This window comes from Pseudophryne corroboree, chromosome 9 (genome assembly GCF_028390025.1).
Source record: "Pseudophryne corroboree isolate aPseCor3 chromosome 9, aPseCor3.hap2, whole genome shotgun sequence".
NCBI classification, from domain to species: Eukaryota; Metazoa; Chordata; class Amphibia; order Anura; family Myobatrachidae; genus Pseudophryne; species Pseudophryne corroboree.
In genome coordinates, this window is record NC_086452.1 from 92,782,001 (window position 1) to 92,804,734 (window position 22,734).

General features: G+C 45.1%; 1 protein-coding gene across 1 annotated transcript; it reads left to right on the plus strand.

Annotated features, from left to right (window-relative positions):
- Nucleotides 1-436: 436 nt before the first annotated feature.
- LOC134956728 (protein kinase C delta type-like) lies at nt 437-9,953 on the plus strand. The gene is made up of 7 exons (XM_063938709.1): nt 437-523; nt 1,740-1,802; nt 4,173-4,311; nt 6,275-6,397; nt 6,671-6,799; nt 7,353-7,567; nt 9,803-9,953. The coding sequence occupies exons 1-6, from the start codon at nt 450-452 to the stop codon at nt 7,497-7,499; spliced, it is 675 nt and encodes a 224-aa protein (XP_063794779.1). The 5' UTR covers nt 437-449; the 3' UTR covers nt 7,500-7,567; nt 9,803-9,953.
- Nucleotides 9,954-22,734: the final 12,781 nt, after the last annotated feature.

Below are 22,734 nucleotides of genomic sequence, written 5' to 3' on the forward strand. Positions count from 1 at the left end.
GAATAATGTCTACGGGCATTGCAGTATGTGGCATAATGTATACTGGGCATTACTATAAGGAGGAAAAATGACAAATAATGTAAGGGGCATGAATCAGGATTATTTTTCTTTCCTGTGGTGGCCAACGTATGGGCGTGCAGGTTGCAGAACTGGGGTATAAGGTAGTCTTTTCCTGCAATGCCACGCCACTTTATGCGAAATCACGCCCATTCCAACGAAACCACACCCCTTATTTTGCCGCGCGCGCCTTCGGCGCGCGCATATTTATCCCTTTCTTGCTCCCAATTATGTAGCGTGAAGGAGGGGGGGGGGGGGGGCGCCGAAGAATTTTTTGGCTTGGGGGAGAAAAATTTCTAGTTACGCCACTGCCCACGTCCCAACTCTTTCCCTCCTGACATGTATAATAACACTATTGCTTCTCCCATAAACAGGAGCACGTGCTCCTTGGTATGGAGTATGCAAGTGGTGGTGACTTAGAACATCTTCTGATGAGGAATGGGCCTGTTACCATCTCTAATGCAAGGTGAGGACATAAAATATCTTGTTAGTATTGTGTGTGCCTTAGAAACAGCACTTTATCCTTCTGATTTATTATAATTATTTCTGTAAGTTGTCTTCCATCCTGACAATAAAGCAGCTGTTATTATATAAGGATACTTTGTGAGTGTCATCTTGAAGGCATTCCAATACTCCTTTACATAAACTCTAATAAGCCATATACAATATATAGCGACTTTCACCAATGCACAACACTAGAAATATCTTATTAGGCAGTTGGTAAATTTATTATTATTATTATTATTATTATTATTATTAACAGTTTGTTATATAGCGCAGCATATTCCATTGCGCTTTACAATTAGAACAACAGTAATAGAACAAAACTGGGAAAAAACAGACAGACATAGAGGTAGGAAGGCCCTGCTCGCAATCTTACAATCTATAGGGAAATAGGCATTGATACACAAGGATAGATGCTACCTATTGCATAATGGTCCACCAGATTGCTAGGTTCTTAATGGGTTGTATGATATGATCACCCCGCAATGTTGGCCAAGTGTCAGGAGGGTGTGAGAGTAAAGACAAGATATGTGATGTTATGTGTATTGTACAGAGAATATGTAATTGGATAGAGAAGCACTGATGGTTATGTAAATTCAAAACAAAATAAATGGGGACATTGGGCCTAATTCAGACCTGGTCGCTCGCTAGTGGTTTTTGCACCTCTGTAATCAGGTTAGAACTGTGCATGCGTATGCACCGCAATGTGCAGGCGCATCGCACAGGTACAAAGCAGTTCATTGCTCTGCGATGGGTTTGTGCAAAAAATCCATTTGACAGGAAGAGGGCGTTTGTGGGTGGTTACTGACCGTTTTCAGGGAGTGGTTGGAAAAACACAGGCGTGCCTAAGCGTTCGCACGGAGGGTTCCTGATGTCAATTCTGGTCCTGGACAGGCTGAGGTGTTTGCAGCGGCTGAGTAAGTCCTGAGCTGTGCAGAGACTGCACACAATCTGTTTGCACAGCTCTGCTACACATGCGTTCGCACACTTGCACAGCTAAAATACACTCCCTATGGGAGGAGACTATGTGAACGCAGGACTGCAAAAAAAAGCCTAGCGAGCGATCAGGTCTGAATTAGGCCCATTGTCAGAAAATGTGGGGAGTATTGTCTGGAAATCCCTCAGCCATTATGTACACATCCTAACATTGTAACATTAACTTATTTTCTATCTAACAGATTCTACAGTGCGGAGATTGTATGTGGGCTCCAATTCCTGCATTCCAAGGGCATCGCCCATGGGTAAGTATAGAGTTACACTATAACAATAGTATAATAATGTGATATTATACTATGGATTCTAATACTGTACATCTTATACAGTCATTGTCCCATATCTTCCACTTACATGTTACACCTGCCTCTCTCCCAAAGTACAATCTATATGACCAGCTCTCGGGGGACACAAGGGATCTCTCTGCACAAGTGTTCTGTTCTTTTCATGTAATTTCAGAGTTTTGAAAATAGTGTACTAACATTCATTCCAGAAGCTTTTCAGTGGCATCACAAGGGGCCCTATTGGTTGTGCACCATCACATCTGCTCTCTGCTCTGGGAAGTCCCTTTCTCCTGTAATATAGTGGCGTCATACTCTTCCTGCACTTGTCTAACGCTGTCAGAGAGGACCCCTGAGGAAGAGGAGGGAAACATTCATTTTAGAAACTTTTACATACTTTTTTATTACATCACCACACACCTGCCACCCAGCTCTGTAACTATATACACCTAGCAGGTCATGGGGGGCTGCACTGAGACCCCAGATCATGTACACCCAGAATGTGCCTTCCCTGCCATCCAATCTGGGTCTCACATGCAGGGTGAGAGAGGGAAGGAGAGGTGTAGGGATGATAGAGGGAAGGAGGGAGTGAGAAGTGCAGTGGAAGGAGGTGGAAGGAGGGAGTGAGAGGTGCAGGGTTAAAGAGGGATAGAGGGTATGAGAGGTGCAGGTGGTAAGTAAGGGAAGGAGGAAGTAAGAGGAGCAGGGGTCACATGGGAGACATTAAGGGAATGTGCAATAAAACATATGGAGAAGAGGTGGATGGACACCGGGATGGTGGGGAACACAGGTTTGATAACTTTATATCACATAATATGGGTTACCTAATAATATATAGCAGGGTTGGACTGTCCCACAGGGGAACAGGGGAAACCCCCCGGGGGGCCCCACTGCCTGAGGCACCACTTCTTCCTCTAGGGATCAGATCCCAGACTGAGCACTGGAATTATACATTGTACATACTATATGTTATGTTATACTGCACAGGAATATGATGTATCTTCTTCTACAGTACATTCTTGTTATTAATCTGGTTCATTATTCTGTATGCACTAGCAGTATTTACTATATATATTTATCAAGGGGCCCAGCCTCTAATTGGCAAACCAATATGGTGGCTGACCACACCCTCTCTTGGGACTGGTCCCGCACCTAAACATGGGCCCCTACCATTGCATTCCCCCGATGGCCCTTCATGCCCCAGTCCAACACTGCTATATAGTATAAAAAAGGATCAAGGATTGTTTTTATACTAGCAACACCTCTAAGGCTTCTGTGGCTCTAGGTATACCCCAGACCCCGGCCATTTTATTCCCATACCCCAACTTCTTATTTCCTTCTCCAACCACTATCTATATAATCCTGCAGGTATCTGGCACTCACTGCACAAGTAAATAATTCACCCCACTGCCCTCTGAAAGTTACCGAGTCCCAATGATAAATTGCAGCAGCGGCACTTGGGGAATAAAAAGCTCAGTAAGCACAATATACTGTCTGACCCACGTGTCAATGTACTTTTACAATCTCTTTAGGGTTACATACAAGAATAAACTTACCCCATTTATAAGGTTCTCCCCTTCACCAGCTGGGAAGGATCAGCATCAGCCCCCAGGTGTCGCTCCCTGTGACCAATATCACTAATTATTATGCAGTAACCACACATATTAGCATGAGAAGGGTTAATGGGCTGATTGAGCCTATACTACTACATAACAGAATTCTGCTGAGCACATGACACAACTGTACATGACATAGTGGAATCACATGGGATCTCCTCCAGACTTGGCCGTGAAAGCAGCCGCATCGCAGTTTGCACTGTACACCTGCAGCGTCTGTATTGCACCTGCGTGGTCATTCACATTGCAGGCGCATCCCCAAAGGATGATTAACAGTGGCATGTGTTGGGTGGGTGGCGACATAGCATTTTGTGGGTGTGGTGGGCCAAACGTGGCATGCCGGGAGTGTTTTCAGGGAGGCTGCATGATGTCACACACAGCCAGATTGAGCTGGCAGGAGTCAACCTTAAATCAATGCGTCCACAATTAGATTGGATCATGATTCGGAACCACAGGTTGCCTTGCCCTGTGCTGGGCCGCCCGCAGCATGTGAGGAGATGGATGCAGATCTTGCGTATGCAGTGATCTGCATCTATCTCTGAATAACCCCCATGGACACTGACCTACAAATGATTACAGTAGGTACTGACACTCTAGTCCTTGTTCCTAAACATACATTCAAAACCACTATTATTTACACATATAAAGTGATGATGTATGTATCAATAAATCATGTTTGTATGAAAGCACACTGTATACAAAGATGTTATTTTCTTCACAGCGACCTCAAGCCAGATAACATCTTAGTGGCTGCAACAGGCCACCTCAAGATCGCCGACTTCGGTCTCGCAAGTAACATCACACCTAGAGACTGGAGTGCCACTGGCTGTGCTGGAAGATGTGGCGACATCACTCCTGAGGTGAGGTGCAAAGGGTATTCTACTGTGTACTCATGTAATTATATACACTGGGCCTGATTCTCAGGTACACAGAACACCTTCAGAGGTCTTGTGGAGTTCCTTCCGTGGTGGGTCAGAGCTGTTGTGGTGCCATGAGGGGAACCTGCCCAATATTAGACATGTGGGTTTAATGTTATGGCTGATCAGTCAAATTATATATGTACGTATACATATAATGTAGACCAAAAGATAGCGGCACTCCGAGTCTTAATCCAAAAGTGATATATTCAATAGGTTCACAGCATGATACCAATGTTTCAGGGACGTCCCGCCCCTTTGTCAAGGTGACAATTCTGATTATTGTTGCATACGTATAAATATATATATATTTATATATATGTGTGTGTGTGTGTGTGTGTGTGTGTGTGTGTGTGTGTGTGTGTGTGTGTGTTTTGAATATCGGATTTTTCCATATTTTGGAATAAGTGCATACCATAATGAGATATCATGGCAATGGGACCCAAGTCTAAGCACAGAATGCATTTAAGTTTTGCATACATCTTAAACACACAGCCTGAAGGTCATTTAATACAATATTTTTAATAACTTTGTGTATATACACAATAACTTTGTGTATAAAACAAAGTCTGTTTACATTGAGCCATCAGAAAACAAAGATTCCACTATCTCACTTTCACTCAAAAAGAATCCGTATTTCGGAATATTTGGATATGGGATGCTCAACCTGTATATATATATATATATATATATACGAAAAAAGATACAGGCACTCACCACTTCCTTGATGATGAAAACTTTATTGGTGTGTCTCACATAGAGACAGTTAACAGCATGTCAGCAAAAGGTGTCGACGTTTCGGCTCCAGAACCACACATTCTCGCCTTTATACATATATATATAGAATAATTCATAATAACTTATACAGCTTAGCTGAGAAATGTGTAATAGAAGTTTAAAACACATAATACGGATATAAATGGAACCCAGGACTTAATGGGGACCGTATTGGGTGTGTGATATTGCCTCTGCCACTAGGTGAACCAGAGTGATCACCAACACAAAAGACAAGAAAACCACAAACAAGACAACACACATAATTGTGAACATACATTATGAAAAGTACGGATATTAAAAAAGTCTAGTCATAGCCCTATCCAAGAAAAACATTGAATGGATTTGCCTCATTTAGGCCCCGTGGTGTCAGAGTGTCCAGCTCATATATCCATTTAGCCTCTCGTTGTCGTAACTGCCTCACGTCTGCTAAATCCACTTCCGCCGGATAGACGTGTGCGTTCCACTGGCAATGGAACGCACAAGACTTCCGGTAACGCGACTATCAGCCGCTATCGGTTGTTCTTTTGGTTTTAAATGGTTGTGATTGTGTTCACATGTTGTGTAATTAGTTGATGTTATAGGACATTCGATTGGCTGCACATGTATCCTTGATTACACATGTTAAACACTTGAATGAATACCAGTGTTTTTTGTTATTTCCTGTTGGATGATTGATGGGCGGGGTTTGTGATATGCCTCTGCTATAAAAGTGCTCCAGGGTTCATTGTGTGTCATGGGCTGCTGGGTGAGAACCTGCTGTAATCTTGTTAGTCTTGAAAAAGGCTCAGATGGAGCCGAAACGTTGACACCTTTTGCTGACATGCTGTTTACTGTCTCTATGTGAGACACACCAATAAAGTTTTCATCATCAAGGAAGTGGTGAGTGCCTGTATCTTTTTTCGGATATATTTTTGGATTTCTTGTGAATCTCTTATGGAGCACCGCCCAGGATGCAAATTGGAGCAGTGAGTGTGGACTTTCTGGATATATATATATATATATGTATGTATGTATCCTCCACCCAGAAAATAGAAATCTTGTGTTTGTCCCCGTAATTAGAAAAGTAAAAATGGAAAAAGTTATTAGTAAAAGCCTGGTAATGACTGTCTGTCTCTCTTCTTTCCGGTAGGTACGTTTTCGCGAAGAGAGAGCTATCGGTCATGATTGGTTTTGCTTTGGCATCATTCTCAGCAAAATGGTCAATGGAAGATCTTTTGGACCAGGCACTGAAGTCAGGAACATCATTGACGAGGTAAATGAGGACGCAGGGCGCAGCCTCTGGCTTCAGAATACCCAGGAAACAGGGCCGTCATGCCCCCGTTTTCTGGAACACTGTCCGCCAGCAGCATGTCAGTCATGCTGCAGCTTTTGTGGCACTGCGAGCAGATAGAACTCAGTAATACCAGACTGCGGCCATGGAACAATCACTTTATATTCCTCTGTGCCAGGCAGTAGAAATGTTTGTAACATGATTGTATTGAGCATCTGTACTGTACAAATCATTAAATACAAATATATTTTTCAGCTCTTCAGTATCATGCCAGCCAAACGCCCAGGAGTGAATGATAACATCCGCCTCCATCGCTTCTTCCGGCACATCAACTGGGTCGCCTTGGAAGCCCTTGAGATGGAGCCACCATACATTCCTGCACCAGTAAGTATAAAACAGAACTTCCATGAGCTTCTGAATGCCGGTCAGCATATAGGACCTAATTCAGGTTGGATCACAGTAAGCGATCCAACCGCACATTCTGAGACAAAGATGCAGCACATGTACAGTGCTCGTACTGCAGGAAGGCCGCAGAAAATGCGATCACCTCTGCCTGTCAATCAGGCAGAGACAGTCGCGGGGTGGGGGTGGGGGTGGGGTGGTCAATGCTCTAGAAAGTCCTTCTCCTCTCTGCACTTGTAGTTACGTAGCCTTCTCCTGAGAGCACTGAGTAGACGGACACCTTTACTTGCACCAGAGCAACCTACATCTACTGCAATACTGTGGTTATATATGGGCTGAGCGACAGTGCGTTATATTTGTGCACCTGTAATGCCTCTTCCTTTAGCTTTATATAGATATGTTGTCAGGGTCTAATATGTAACTACTGTAAATAACCTCTACAATAGGAAGTTTGGTAATTGCCTCTTTTTCTCTCTTACAAGTCATATGAAAGATGTAATAATCACTGATACACTTTTACTTCTTATCTCTGTAGCCGACCTTTCCACCCTCTGCCTCCATAAATAACCAGCTAGCAATAATGGAGGCAGAAGAGGACAATAATCCACCTGTAACAGCCCCCCAGCAGGACCGGTTTGCAGGGTTCTCATTTACCACCTCCACCTGGAGAACCCCCCCATAGGCACCGGGCCTACGACCATCTAGCTGAGGCAGCAGCACTGCTGGATGCAGGAGTTGGAGTTTCTGCAGGTATGTACATTATGGATTTAGTTTTCTTCTGATTTTTTTAAACATGATTAGTTTAAGTTTTCAATATCAAACGGAGGAAGAATAAAGAAGGAGAAAGGTAGATAGAGCTGGGTATAGCAGTATTGTAAGAAGCATTAATAAATTTTCCTAATGGAAAGTTATACAAAAAGCTCCTCACACAAAGCAATGCAGAAACAATAACCGTCTGCAGATTATTACATAAACAGAGATATAGCGTAAGAGATATAACAATGGTAGAGGGGAATGGAGGACAGTGGGAGAGGAAAAGGGGCATGTCAGGGGTGTTACTAGAGGGAGAACAAAGGGAGGAGGAGGAAGAGTAAGGTGCACCTGCTGCATGCTCAGAAGAAGCAATGTAACCCTACATAATCCGTTGTATCATGGTCCTCCTGGTGTGTGATCCAAGGGGAAGAGACACTGGTAAATGTATTCCAGCGCTCATGAAGTATGATGTAATATACATAGATGGTATATACAGCAATAGTGTGATCAGTGCATTGCAATACATGTATGGTAGTAGTAATGTAGAGAACTCAGTTACATATATAACCTGACTTCTCTGCATTACTACTATCATATAGGAGGGAGGAATTCTGTGTTTGTGTCTGGATCAGCCCCTCCCTTGCAAGCACTTCCAATAGGCCAATACATTGATTTGCCCAACTTGTCACTTGTGTATCACTAATTTATTTTCCTGCCTACTATTAATTGCCGTTATTTTCCCATATTGCACTTTCTTTTAAAACTAGCATCACGTGACATTAATCATGAGTGAGGGGACTGTAGGGGATGTGGACCGTCCTTACTGTATGTTTCCCTTTTACATATCAATGCTTTTATTACAATGAGTTTTTGTGCACCTAGTAAGACACTTTTATCAAAAGTGCCTGGTTGATACAAAAGCCGTCCTACTGAAAGAACATCTCTGACTTTCCAGCATCTTGTGAGAACCTGTAAAAGAAAGATCCTTAAGCAGGGAAGAGACTCTGTGACCTCTTGCTAGCCAGAGAATGCCTCTGTAGATTCTCAGTCTCCGCCCCTTCAGTCTCATTGATATATTGTGTCCAGTAAATGCAGCCACCCAACATTTAGGTGGTCATTTCGAGTTGATCGCAGCAGCAATTTTGTTAGCAGTTGGGTAAAACCATGTGCACTGCAGGAGGGGCAGATATAACGTGCGGAGAGAGTTAGATTTGGGTGTGGGGTGTTCAAACTGGAATCTAGTGTGCAGTGTAAGAATAAAGCAGCCAGTATTTACCCTGCACAGAAACAAAATAACCCACCCAAATCTAACTCTCTCTACAAATGTTATATCTGCCCCCCCGCAGTGCACATGGGCCCTCATTCCGAGTTGTTCGTTCGCAAGCTGCTTTTAGCAGCATTGCACACGCTAAGCCGCCTCCTACTGGGAGTGAATCTTAGCTTCTTAAAATTGCGAACGAAAGATTCTCAAATTTGCGATTACACACCTCTTAGCAGTTTCGGAGTAGCTCCAGACTTACTCGGCATCTGCGATCAGTTCAGTGCTTGTCGTTCCTGGTCTGACGTCACAAACACACCCAGCGTTCGTCCAGACACTCCTCCGTTTCTCCAGCCACTCCCGCGTTTTTCCCAGAAACGGTAGCATTTTTTTCACACACACCCATAAAACGGCCTGTTTCCGCCCAGAAACACCCACTTCCTGTCAATCACACTCCGATCGCCTGAACGAAGAAAAAGCCGTGAGTAAAATACCTAACTGCATAGCAAATTTACTTGGCGCAGTCGCAGTGCGAACATTGCGCATGCGCACTAAGCGGAAAATCGCTGCGATGCGAAAAAATTTACAGAGCGAACAACTCGGAATGACCACCATGGTTTTACCCAATTGCTAACAAACTTGCTGCTGCGATCAACTTAGAATTACCCCCTTACTTACAAACACTCTGTTCCATCCAGCTTTTCCCATTACGATGTTGCTCCACACCATTGAAATAGGCCCCCCTTGATGTGCAGGTCCAGGTGCTTACTTTATAAATGAGCGCATTACTGCAAAAAGAAGCATCACAAAGCATCTTATGTTCTGCGGAGCCGTCATGTTGCACTGTACTAAGGATTGTTTAAAAAAAGTCTATATTTTTTCTGCATGGAGTTAAAGATGTATATTATGTTATATTGTATCTTGTACGAAGATGTTACTAATGTACTGATTTTTTTTTTTTTGTAATTATATAGAACATCTGTGATAAGAAGATTGATTACAACTTGGAAGATTGTTTATTATTTTCTTATTTTTTATAAGTTTTTAAATTTAACTTTTTTTAAATTTGAATATTAACATTTTTTAAATTTACATTTTCAAATTTAGTGGGAGGGTATTTTATAATGAAACAATTTTAAATTTTACTATTTTTATATTTTTGTTTTTACAATTTTACATTTACATTTTAATTATTAGATTTTATAAGTATTATGTAAATTTTATTTAAAAGTTAAAATTTTTTTATATTTTTAAATTTTAAATTTTTTTGAATACAAGCATAACATCAGGTGTGTGATGGGCCAGCTATAGGGGATGGTTGGAGGCCGGTATTTTTATTTTTATTTTTTTTAACATTAACATTTTAATAGTTAGGGGCCCATTTATCAAATAATATTTGTGCTATACCTGCTGCAATCCCTCCATTTCTGCCCGCAGCAACATTCCCCATTGGTTTCTATGGGGGATGCGATGCTGGCCAATGTATCAATATCGGGAACGCAAAGCATTCCCAATATTGGGGGGTAATTCAAAGTTGATCGTAGATGTGCTAAATTTAGCACATCTACGACCCTTTACTTTGACATGCGGGGGGACGCCCAGCACAGGGCTAGTCCGCCCCGCATGTCAGGCCCTGCTCCCCCCTACATAGGTACAGAATCATCGCACAGCGGTGATGCTTTTGTACCTGACATGTAGCTCCCTGCCAGCACAGCTCCTGCTAGCTGGCAGAGGGCTAACTGCCATGTCCCGGGTCGCAGCGGCTGCGTATGACATCACGCAGCCACTGCGGCCCGCCCACCCAACAGTCCAGACACGCCTCCATTGTTAGGACCGTGCCCCACCAACGGCGTTCTAAGGCTGTTGGTACGCCCCCTCCCGTCCTGCGACTGCCTCTGCCTGTCAATCAGGCGATCGCACCAGTGAGATGCTTTCTCATCTCACTGGCTGCACATGCACAGTGCACCACCGCGCGAGCGTACTGCGCATAGTAATTCAGACAGCAATCCCTGCCGATGCAGCAATGCAGTCTGAATTACCCCCATTGTCACTCCAGTATTGCTGTAGCCCATTGTAGCCTATGGGCTATGGATCGCGAAAAGAAGATCCGGCTGGGTTCCCTGGGAACTCTCCGCCGGAAATGCCCTGTGCATTGCGGTCACCCCCCCCCCCCCCCCCACAGCTACCGCAATCTTTTGATTGCGATAGCCTATTGTAGCCTATGGGCTACAGATCGCGAAAAGTAAATCCATCTGGGTTCCCTGGGAACCCTCCATCTGAAATGCCTCTGTGCACGCATGCACAGGGGGCCTAATTCAGATCTGTTCGCTCGCTAATTTTTGCAGCGCTGCGAACAGATAGACACCACCTATAGGGGAGTGTATTTAAGCTTTGCAAGTGTGCGAACGCGTGTGCAGCCGCCCTGTATAAAAACAGCTTGTGCAGTTTCTGAGTAGCTCTGACCTTACTCAGCCGCTGCAATCACTTCAGCCTATTCGAGCCCGTAATTGATGTCTGACACCCGCCCTGCAAACACCTCGACACACCTGTGTTTTTCCAACCGCTCCCAGAAAACGGTCAGTTGCCACCCACAAACACCCTCTTCCTGTCAATCTCCTTGTGAACGGCTGTGCGAATGGTTTCTTCTCTAGAACCAGTGCACAACAATGATCCGCTTTGTAACCGTACGGTGCGCCTGCGCATTGCGGTGCATACACATGCGCAGTAGTTACCTGATCGCTGGGCAGCGAAAAATGCTAGCGAGCAAACAGATCTGAATTAGGCCCAGGATCCCTGTCCCTGCGGGTGCCACGTGATACATTCACACATATTGCAATGCGATTCTGGGTGTTAAGATCCAGTCCAGATCGCATTATATGCAACCCTTGATAAATGGGCCCCTAAGTGAGTTAAAATGTATTTTTCCATCGAACCATAACAACACAAAATAAGGTGTGTGATTGGCCCGGCTAGAGGGGGCGGTTTGGAGGCCGTTTTTTTTTTTTTTTTTTGTTTTACATTTAGATTTTAATTATTAGTGTCCTACTATATATATATCTGTGTGAGATACACAGTTTATTTTTATCCAGTTAGTTTTTTTTAGGGATGGGATTCTAGGCTTTGCTGTACCAGAGGTGACACTGTCTGTGTAGTCACATTGCTCATTTCTTTTTATTATAAAAGAATAATTTATTATAAATATTTTTATTATTTGAATAAATTTGGTGTTTAAATGTTTTTGCTGTCATTTGTCTTTCTTTCTTTCTTTCTTTCTTTCTTTACTTAGTTGCTCCAGGCCTTTATTTCTCCCTCTCTAGCTTTTGTTCTTTATGCTGCTCCCTGTACTCCTTATCCGTTCTTCCTATTCTCCCTGTCCTCCTTCTTTTGGTGGAACCAGCATGCAGCGCCCCCACCGCCAGATTGCAGCCACTGCCCGTCTGACTGACTCCTCTGTCACCTGACATGGGACCGCAACATGCTGTGGCTTGCTGGATGCTGCCAGCACTGTTGCTCCCGGGGGGGTCTGGCTATTTTAGCCGGGTTCTTCTAGTCAGCACTCCTTGCTTGATACGCGGAAGGCGTGTGCCCACAGCAGCCACTAACCGGGAGCGAAGCTTAGAGGTGGTTGTGGGACCTGCCACTTGGGTTTCTCCTGTTGTAGGTGGGGCATAAAGTTTAAACAGGTTGCCGGCCACCCACAATGCAGTCAGTAGGGTGTCCCATCATGGCTGCCATTATGCTTGCTGCAGGAGGGCTAGGGGGAAAGGGCATCGGAGGCCATTTTCCCCTGAGGTTGATACCAGCCAAGTGCCAGCTACTGCTGTGCCTTCCCTCCTGACTGCAGCTGCTGTATCACTGCCTGTTTTAGACACTATGGCTGCTGGCAACCAGGCTGTATCCTCCCTGGCTACTTCTCAGCAGGCAGGATGCCCCTTACCTACCCCACACAGGCATAGAGACAGGGATTCTAATGTCTGTCGGCTGGTAACCCCTTACTGTCCCAGTCAGTTGTTATGTCACCTGTTGCGGCCGAGAATACATCTTTGTCTCCTTTACCCCTTTCCGCTGATCTTAGAAACATAGAATTTGACGGCAGATAAGATCCATTGATCAATTAACCTCGATAGTTGCCCAGATGTACCAGGCTTTAGCAACAGCTGGTTTGCCTTCTGCTGTGCCTTTGGTTTCTCCTCTCTCTACTGCTAATACTGTTGCAGGGCCGTCCTCTTTGTCGGCCTGTGATGGGTCTTTTACTTTATTTGCAGGGTCTGAGGAAGAGCTGTCAGATGATCTGGATGCTCTGGTGGATGTGGCGTCTGCTAGGATGTCGGTCGGTGATCGCCCTAGGACTTTCTCTGAGTCATTTTCAGATAGCTATGACAGGGCTAGGAAGACAGCTGTAAAGTTTGCGCAGCATGGGCACTCAGGCACCATAGGTGTTCTAGCCAGTGTAGTAGGAAGTAGGGATGTGCACCGGACATTTTTCGGGTTTTGTGTTTTGGTTTTGGGTTCGGTTCCGCGGCCGTGTTTTGGGTTCGAACGCGTTTTGGCAAAACCTCATCGAATTTTTTTTGTCGGATTCGGGTGTGTTTTGGATTCCGGTGTTTTTTCAAAAAAACCCTAAAAAACAGCTTAAATCATTGAATTTGGGGGTCATTTTGATCCCATAGTATTATTAACCTCAATAACCATAATTTCCACTCATTTTCAGTCTATTCTGAACACCTCACAATATTATTTTTAGTCCTAAAATTTGCACCGAGGTAGCTGTGTGACTAAGCTAAGCGACCCTAGTGGCCGACACAAACACCTGGCCCATCTAGGAGTGGCACTGCAGTGTCACGCAGGATGGCCCTTCCAAAAAATACTCCCCAAACAGCACATGACGCAAAGAAGAAAAAAAAGAGGCGCAATGAGGTAGCTGTGTGAGTAAGCTATGCGACCCTAGTGGCCGACACAAACACCTGGCCCATCAAGGAGTGGCACTGCAATGTCACGCAGGATGGCCCTTCCAAAAAATACTCCCCAAACAGCACATGACGCAAAGAAGAAAAAAAAGAGGCGCAATGAGGTAGCTGTGTGAGTAAGCTAAGCGACCCTAGTGGCCGACACAAACACCTGGCCCATCTAGGAGTGGCACTGCAGTGTCACGCAGGATGGCCCTTCCAAAAAATACTCCCCAAACAGCACATGACGCAAAGAAAAATGAAAGAAAAAAGAGGTGCAAGATGGAATTGTCCTTGGGCCCTCCCACCCACCCTTATGTTGTATAAACAGGACATGCACACTTTAACCAACCCATCATTTCAGCGACAGGGTCTGCCACACGACTGTGACTGAAATGACTGGTTGGTTTGGGCCCCCACCAAAAAAGAAGCAATCAATCTCTCCTTGCACAAACTGGCTCTACAGAGGCAAGATGTCCACCTCATCATCATCGTCCGATTCATCACCCCTTTCACTGTGTACATCCCCCTCCTCACAGATTATTAATTCGTCCCCACTGGAATCCACCATCTCAGATCCCCGTGTACTTTCTGGAGGCAATTGCTGCTGGTGAATGTCTCCATGGAGTAATTGATTATAATTCATTTTAATGAACATCATCTTCTCCACATTTTCTGGAAGTAACCTCGTACGCCGACTGCTGACAAGGTGAGCAGCGGCACTAAACACTCTTTCGGAGTACACACTGGAGGGAGGGCAACTTAGGTAGAATAAAGCCAGTTTGTGCAAGGGCCTCCAAATTGCCTCTTTTCCCTGCCAGTATACGTACGGACTGTCTGACGTGCCTACTTGGATGCGGTCACTCATATAATCCTCCACCATTCTTTCAATGGTGAGAGAATCATATGCAGTGACAGCAGACGACATGTCAGTAATCGTTGTGAGGTCCTTCAGTCCGGACCAGATGTCAGCATCAGCAGTCGCTCCAGACTGCCCTGCATCACCGCCAGCGGGTGGGCTCGGAATTCGTAGCCTTTTCCTCGCACCCCCAGTTGCGTGAGAATGTGAAGGAGGAGATGTTGACAGGTCGCGTTCCGCTTGACTTGACAATTTTCTCACCAGCAGTTCTTTGAATCCCTGCAGACTTGTGTCTGCCGGAAAGAGAGATCCAACGTAGCTTTTAAATCTAGGATCGAGCACGGTGGCCAAAATGTAGTGCTCTGATTTCAACAGATTGACCACACGTGAATCCTGGTTAAGCGAATGAAGGGCTCCATCCACAAGTCCCACATGCCTAGCGGAATCGCTCTGTTTTAGCTCCTCCTTCAATGCCTCCAGCTTCTTCTGCAAAAGCCTGATGAGGGGAATGACCTGACTCAGGCTGGCAGTGTCTGAACTGACTTCACGTGTGGCAAGTTCAAAGGGCAGCAGAACCTTGCACAACGTTGAAATCATTCTCCACTGCGCTTGGGACAGGTGCATTCCACCTCCTTTGCCTATATCGTGGGCAGATGTATAGGCTTGAATGGCCTTTTGCTGCTCCTCCATCCTCTGAAGCATATAGAGGGTTGAATTCCACCTCGTTACCACCTCTTGCTTCAGATGATGGCAGGGCAGGTTCAGGTTTTTTGGTGGTGCTCCAGTCTTCTGTACGCGGTGCCTGCACGCCGAAAGTGGCCCGCAATTCTTCTGGCCACCGACAGCATCTCTTGCACGCCCCTGTTGTTTTTTAAATAATTCTGCACCACCAAATTCAAGGTATGTGCAAAACATGGGACGTGCTGGAATTTGCCCAGATGTTATGCGCGCACAATATTGCTGGCGTTGTCTGATGTCACAAATCCCCAGGAGAGTCCAATTGGGGTAAGCCATTCTGCGATGATCTTCCTCAGTTGCCGTAAGAGGTTTTCAGCTGTGTGCGTATTCTGGAAAGCGGTGATACAAAGCGTAGCCTGCCTAGGAACGAGTTGGCGTTTGCGAGATCCTGCTACTGGTGCCACCGCTGCTGTTCTTGCAGCGGGAGGCACTACATCTACCCAGTGGGCTGTCACAGTCATGTAGTCCTGAGTCTGCCCTGCTCCACTTGTCCACATGTCCGTGGTTAAGTGGACTTTGGGTACAACTGCATTTTTTAGGACACTGGTGAGTCTTTTTCTGACGTCCGTGTACATTCTCGGTATCGCCTACCTAGAGAAGTGGAACCTAGATGGTATTTGGTAACGGGGGCACACTGCTTCAATAAATTGTCTAGTTCCCTGTGAACTAACGGCGGATACCGGACGCACGTCTAACACCAACATAGTTGTCAAGGCCTCAGTTATCCGCTTTGCAGCAGGGTGACTGCTGTGATATTTCATCTTCCTCGCAAAGGACTGTTGGACAGTCAATTGCTTACTGGAAGTAGTACAAGTGGTCTTCCGACTTCCCCTCTGGGATGACGATCGACTCCCAGCAGCAACAACAGCAGCGCCAGCAGCAGTAGGCATTACACTCAAGGATGCATCGGAGGAATCCCAGGCAGGAGAGGACTCGTCAGACTTCCCAGTGACATGGCCTGCAGGACTATTGGCTTTCCTGGGTAAGGAGGAAATTGACACTGAGGGAGTTGGTGGTGTGGTTTGCGCGAGCTTGGTTACAAGAGGAAGGGATTTACTGGTCAGTGGACTGCTTCCGCTGTCACCCAAAGTTTTTGAACTTGTCACTGACTTATTATGAATGCGCTGCTGGTGACATATAAGGGAGGATGTTCCGAGGTGGTTAACGTCCTTACCCCTACTTATTACAGCTTGACAAAGGCAACACACGGCTTGACACCTGTTGTCCGCATTTCTGTTGAAATACTTCCACACTGAAGAGCTGATTTTTTTGGTATTTTCACCAGACATGTCAATGGCCATATTCCTCCCACGGACAACAGGTGTCTCCCTGGGTGCCTGACTTAAACAAACCACCTCACCATCAGAATCCTCCTTGTCAATTTCCTCCCCAGCCCAAGCAACACCCATATCCTCATCCTGGTGTACTTCAACACTGACATCTTCAATTTCACTATCAGGAACTGGACTGCGGGTGCTCCTTTCAACACTTGCAGGGGGCGTGCAAATGGTGGAAGGCGCAAGCTCTTCCCGTCCAGTGTTGGGAAGGTCAGGCATCGCAACCGACACAATTGGACTCTCCTTTGGGATTTGTGATTTCGAAGAACGCACAGTTCTTTGCTGTGCTTTTGCCGCAAGTCTTTTCTTTTTTCTAGCGAGAGGATGAGTGCTTCCATCCTCATGTGAAGCTGAACCACTAGCCATGAACATAGGCCAGGGCCTCAGCTGTTCCTTGCCACTCCGTGTCGTAAATGGCATATTGGCAAGTTTATGCTTCTCCTCAGATGCTTTTAATTTTGATTTTTGGGTTATTTTTTTACTGATCTTTTGTGTTTTGGATTTTACATGCTCTGTACTATGACATTGGGCATCGGCCTTGGCAGACGACGTTGATGGCATTTCATCGTCTCGGCCATGACTAGTGGCAGCAGCTTCAGCACGAGGTGGAAGTGGATCTTGATCTTTCCCTATTTTTTTAACCTCCACATTTTTGTTCTCCATATTTTGCGCACAACTAAAAGCCACCACAGGTATACAATGTAGATGGATGGATAGTATAGTATTACTTATACTTATGGACGACGAGTGACGACACAGAGGTAGGTACAGCCGTGGCCTACCGTACTGCTGCTTAGTGCTTATATATATGATATACTGTATAACGGACCTGGTGGACACTGTCAGCAGACTGCTAAACAAACTAGTATGAAGAAAGAAAAAAAAAACACCACAGGTATACAATGTAGATGGATGGATAGTATAGTATTACTTATACTTATGGACGACGAGTGACGACACAGAGGTAGGTACAGCCGTGGCCTACTGTACTGCTGCTTAGTGCTTAATTATATATATAATATACTGTATAACGGACCTGGTGGACAGTGTCAGCAGACTGCTAAACTAGTATGAAGAAAGAAAAAAAAAACACCACAGGTATACAATGTAGATGGATGGATAGTATAGTATTACTTATACTTATGGACGACGAGTGACGACACAGAGGTAGGTACAGCCGTGGCCTACCGTACTGCTGCTTAGTGCTTATATATATGATATACTGTATAACGGACCTGGTGGACAGTGTCAGCAGACTGCTAAACTAGTATGAAGAAAGAAAAAAAAACACCACAGGTATACAATGTAGATGGATGTATAGTATAGTATTACTTATACTTATGGACGACGAGTGATGACACAGAGGTAGGTACAGCCGTGGCCTACCGTACTGCTGCTTAGTGCTTATATATATGATATACTGTATAACGGACCTGGTGGACAGTGTCAGCAGACTGCTAAACTAGTATGAAGAAAGAAAAAAAAAACACCACAGGTATACAATGTAGATGGATGGATAGTATAGTATTACTTATACTTATGGACGACGAGTGACGACACAGAGGTAGGTACAGCCGTGGCCTACCGTACTGCTGCTTAGTGCTTATATATATGATATACTGTATAACGGACCTGGTGGACACTGTCAGCAGACTGCTAAACAAACTAGTATGAAGAAAAAAAAAAAAACACCACAGGTATACAATGTAGATGGATCGATAGTATAGTATTACTTATACTTATGGACGACGAGTGCACTGACGACACAGAGGTAGGTACCGCCGTGGCCTACCGTACTGCTGCTTAGTGCTTAATTATATATATAATATACTGTATAACGGACCTGGTGGACACTGTCAGCAGACTGCTAAACAAACTAGCATGAAGAAAGAAAAAAAAAAAACACCACAGTGTTTTTCAGGCAGACAAACGTATACTGGACTGGTGGTCACTGTCAGCAAAACTGTGCACTGTACTCCTGCTATAACTGCTCCCCAGTCCCCACAATTAGGCAGTGTGAGCAGTGCACTCAGCACAGATATATCATGCAGCAGTGCAGCACACTGAGTGAGCACAGATATGGTGGAGCGTTTTTTTTCAGGCAGAGAAACAACGGATTAAACTCAAAACCCTGCACTGTACTCCCTAACAGCTGCTCCCCGTCCCCAATCCTCCCCACAATTAAAACTAAGTCACTCAGTTTTGTTTTTTTTCTAATACAACGGAGAGGACGCCAGCCACGTCCTCTCCCTATCAATCTCAATGCACGTGTGAAAATGGCGGCAACGCGCGGCTACTTATATAGAATCCGAGTCTCGCGAGAATCCGACAGCGGGATGATGACGTTCGGGCGCGCTCGGGGTAACCGAGCAAGGCGGGAGGATCCGAGTCGCTCGGACCCGTGTAAAAAAAAAAAAGGTGAAGTTCGGGCGGGTTCGGATTCCGAGGAACCGAACCCGCTCATCACTAGTAGGAAGTTGCAAACTGCATCCTATTAACGCACCAAATTGTGTCCTGGGGTGGCTCACTGTGACAATACAGCTGTATTATGCAGTTTACACCCCAGAATTGTGCATTCCTTTATATTGATGTCTTTGCGCTCACAGCAAGGCGAGGAAAGAGATCAGGGAAGCTACGAGCAAAACCAGTGTGGCTTAGACATGTTTTAAGTCCTGTTCTGATTGGCTTGCCGGTTTTTACAGCTTTGCTGCTTGCTATCTTCTGCTGCTTTTCACAGTAGCAGTGCTCTGAGGTGCATTACACCCGTGTCAGGATCCTGTCACCTGGCAATGTTATGTAAGGATTCAGTGTGATATGCCGGCTAATGGGATATCGGCTGTCAGGATCCTGACAGAGGCATCCCGCCAGCCGCAATACCGGCAGCGAGTCTCCTCACAGGCTCACCGCGCTTCGGTTCTTGTGCACGGGTTCTGTTCTCCCTTGGGTGGTGGCGTGGACCCACCACCCGAGTGGGAATCCCGGCCGCAGGTATTTTAGCAGCTGGCCGGATTCAAGCGCCAGGATCCTGAATGCCGGGATCCTGACAGCCGGTATATTAGCTACATCCCATCTCCATACTCACTGTCTACATAATGAGTGTCTACCATCTGACCGCATCCCCTCTCACATCCCTACACCTGATCTGCAGCTCTGTAATGGAAACTACATCACTGATCACCTCCAACAGTGGCGGCTGGGGGCTTCACATGGCTCAAGGAGGTTTTCAAATACTTGAATTTTCCTTCATTTTCTTCTGTCAGGAACAGAGGATGAAGAAGCGAAGAGCACGTTCCCTGGTTTTCACACAAGACTCCTGACTTTGGATTTGGCAATATCTATCCTATCTATCTATCTATCTATCCAGAGCCGGCCCTAGCCAATTTGATGCCCTAGGCAAAATTTTGTCTGGTGCCCCCTAGCTCCGCCGCTAGTTCTGCATCTGTACCTGCAACACTCAGGTAGTGGGGCCCACCGGGGGGTTACCCTGTGGGCCAGTTCAACTCTGCACAATACCACACAGTAATTACAATAATACATATAATTCCACACAGTAAAGGAACCTTACACATATGCCCCACATTAGTAATGCCCATAATACACATAATGCCACACAGTAATGCACCTTACACATATGCCCCACATTAGTAATGCCCATAATACACATATACTGCCACAGATACTGCCACACTTGCTGGTTATACAAAAAGATCAGTATCAAACATGTAGAAACTGTCCATTCTCTTCACTATTCAGTGTGTTTGCTGGTGTCTGTTACTCCCGTTAACTGCATGCCCTTTACTTTATACTGTGGGAGTGATATGCTCTGCCCTCCAGTCTGATGTGTCCGAAAGTCACGCTGCACTGATGTTTCATATAGAAATAGCACAACGCAACTTACTGACCACGTTACAGTGCTAGATGGCAGGGGAATTTTACGGTATGGGCTGACTAGGAAATAAAGTGTGGGGAGAACACTGCCCATGTTATGTCCCTGCAGACACCTGGGGTTTGCACAGGGATAAGGGACACACACAGGATGGCAGGGTCCCCCTCCCCCATGTGCACAAGCAGTATAGGTGATGTCAGGTTTCTGTGAAGCTGTCTTCCAAAATACACGTGTTATCATAAGAAGCCATCCAGTAATAACCTTATATAGTCAGTAAAAATGTCACAGGTCCAGGAATTGCATTTACTGGGCTACTGCTGTCTGTCTGAGGTCTCACAAGTCAGGGGCATTCAAGCATGTCGGAGGAAGTTTAAGGCACAGTGTGCATTTTTTTTGACAAATGTAAACAGCAGTGTATACAAGTACTGATTGAATACATTTGGAAAGTAACAGTTAGTTTGCGGACTGTCCCTCTCAGCATGAGATACTGCAGGGACATGCTTGGATGCCCCTAGACATGCTTGAATGCCCTAGGCAAATGCCTAGCCTGCCTATAGCTAAGGCCGGCTCTGTATCTATCTATCTATCTATCTATCTATCTATCTATCCAGAATATGTCTTATAACTGAGTCAACAACCTCACAATAAAGTGCTGCTAAACATGTCTGTATGAGTGACTGATTCTGCCAGCTCACCCAGGGCTGGAAGTATAGGTTGGACGGGATCACTCTTGCCAGGGGCGGCTATCAGGGTGGAGGAGGGTGCCGCTTGGATCGTCTACCTACAAATTGTAACCCCTGGGGGCTCACATCTACCTGATGGCAGGGAAGGCTCTCCACAACTTGCTCAAGCTTTACAATTTGCTCTGTGGATCTGGGCTTCTGGTTCTAGGCTAGCCTCCATAGTGCTGTGGTTCAGAATGACAGGTCAGATGATATCATGACGCAGATGAGTGAAGTTTCAGTTGGATAAGTCAGTGGTTCCCAAACTTTTTTGAATCACGGCACTCTAGAGCATCATAATGTTATTTACAGCACCCCTAGGCTAAAAGTTTCTAATTGAGAAATTCTGAAAAAAACATATTAAATTAAGTAAATTGTGTTTATATGTCATCCTTAGGGTCAATTATGTGGTGAGGGACAGGAACCACTTTTGTTTGTCCACATATTTTATGACTGTAAGCCACAAGCACTGGTTTTGCCTATTACATTGACCATAAATAATTTGAATTGGTCCTGGACCACCAACCATTCATTTTGCCTAGATATGGTACTGTCTCTATCACAGCATGTATGGTCCTGGGAGGCATAATCTATCTCACTGTCTCCAGGTAGCAGAAGGAGGGGGGCACATTCGAAGCTGCAGAAGAGGAATATAAGCTGCTCTCATCCAATCATATCCTATCATCTAACAGCACATTTACCCTAAAGCAAAATACAAGTTCCTTTATACAGAGCCGTTCCTGACCAATCCTGACCTAAGAAATAATTTGTCTGGTGTCCCCCCATGTGGGAGTATTGGCACACAATATGAACAAGGAGGCATGATCTTGCAGAAGGGTTGTGGTCTCACATGGCTGTTAAAAGACGGGCACCCTAAAAATTGGTATAATCCCTAATATTTCCAAAATCAGGGTCAGCAACAGAAATCTTGGGACCCGGTATACTGATATCTCTGGGGCCCCCACAATCCTCCTCCTTGATCCCCCTTTAAAAGCAGAGGGTGGCTTTATAAAAAGAATATACATATCCCTGTTTGTGGATGAACTACATGTGACCAGGTGCTCTGCGTCCCTGAATTTTAATAATTCTCCACAATTGCTATTGGATTTTTATCTACCTTTCGCTACTTGATTCTCACTTTGTGAACACTCCTTATTGATTTCTCAACTATTGAATTTTTCATCACCGTGTAATATGACATTGTGAACATTCTAAAAAACACTTGTATGTGTACATTCACCCTTCTGATTATTTAACCCTGATGAAGTCCACTGTGATGAAACGTGTTGGGTTGGAAATTTAACATCCACATCACAAACTGACATCATCTATCTGCAGAATTACACAACTTTAAAAAAGTGGATTGAAATCAGTGCTATGCTATGAATGAGTGGTAGAGGATTGCTATTATAATAGGC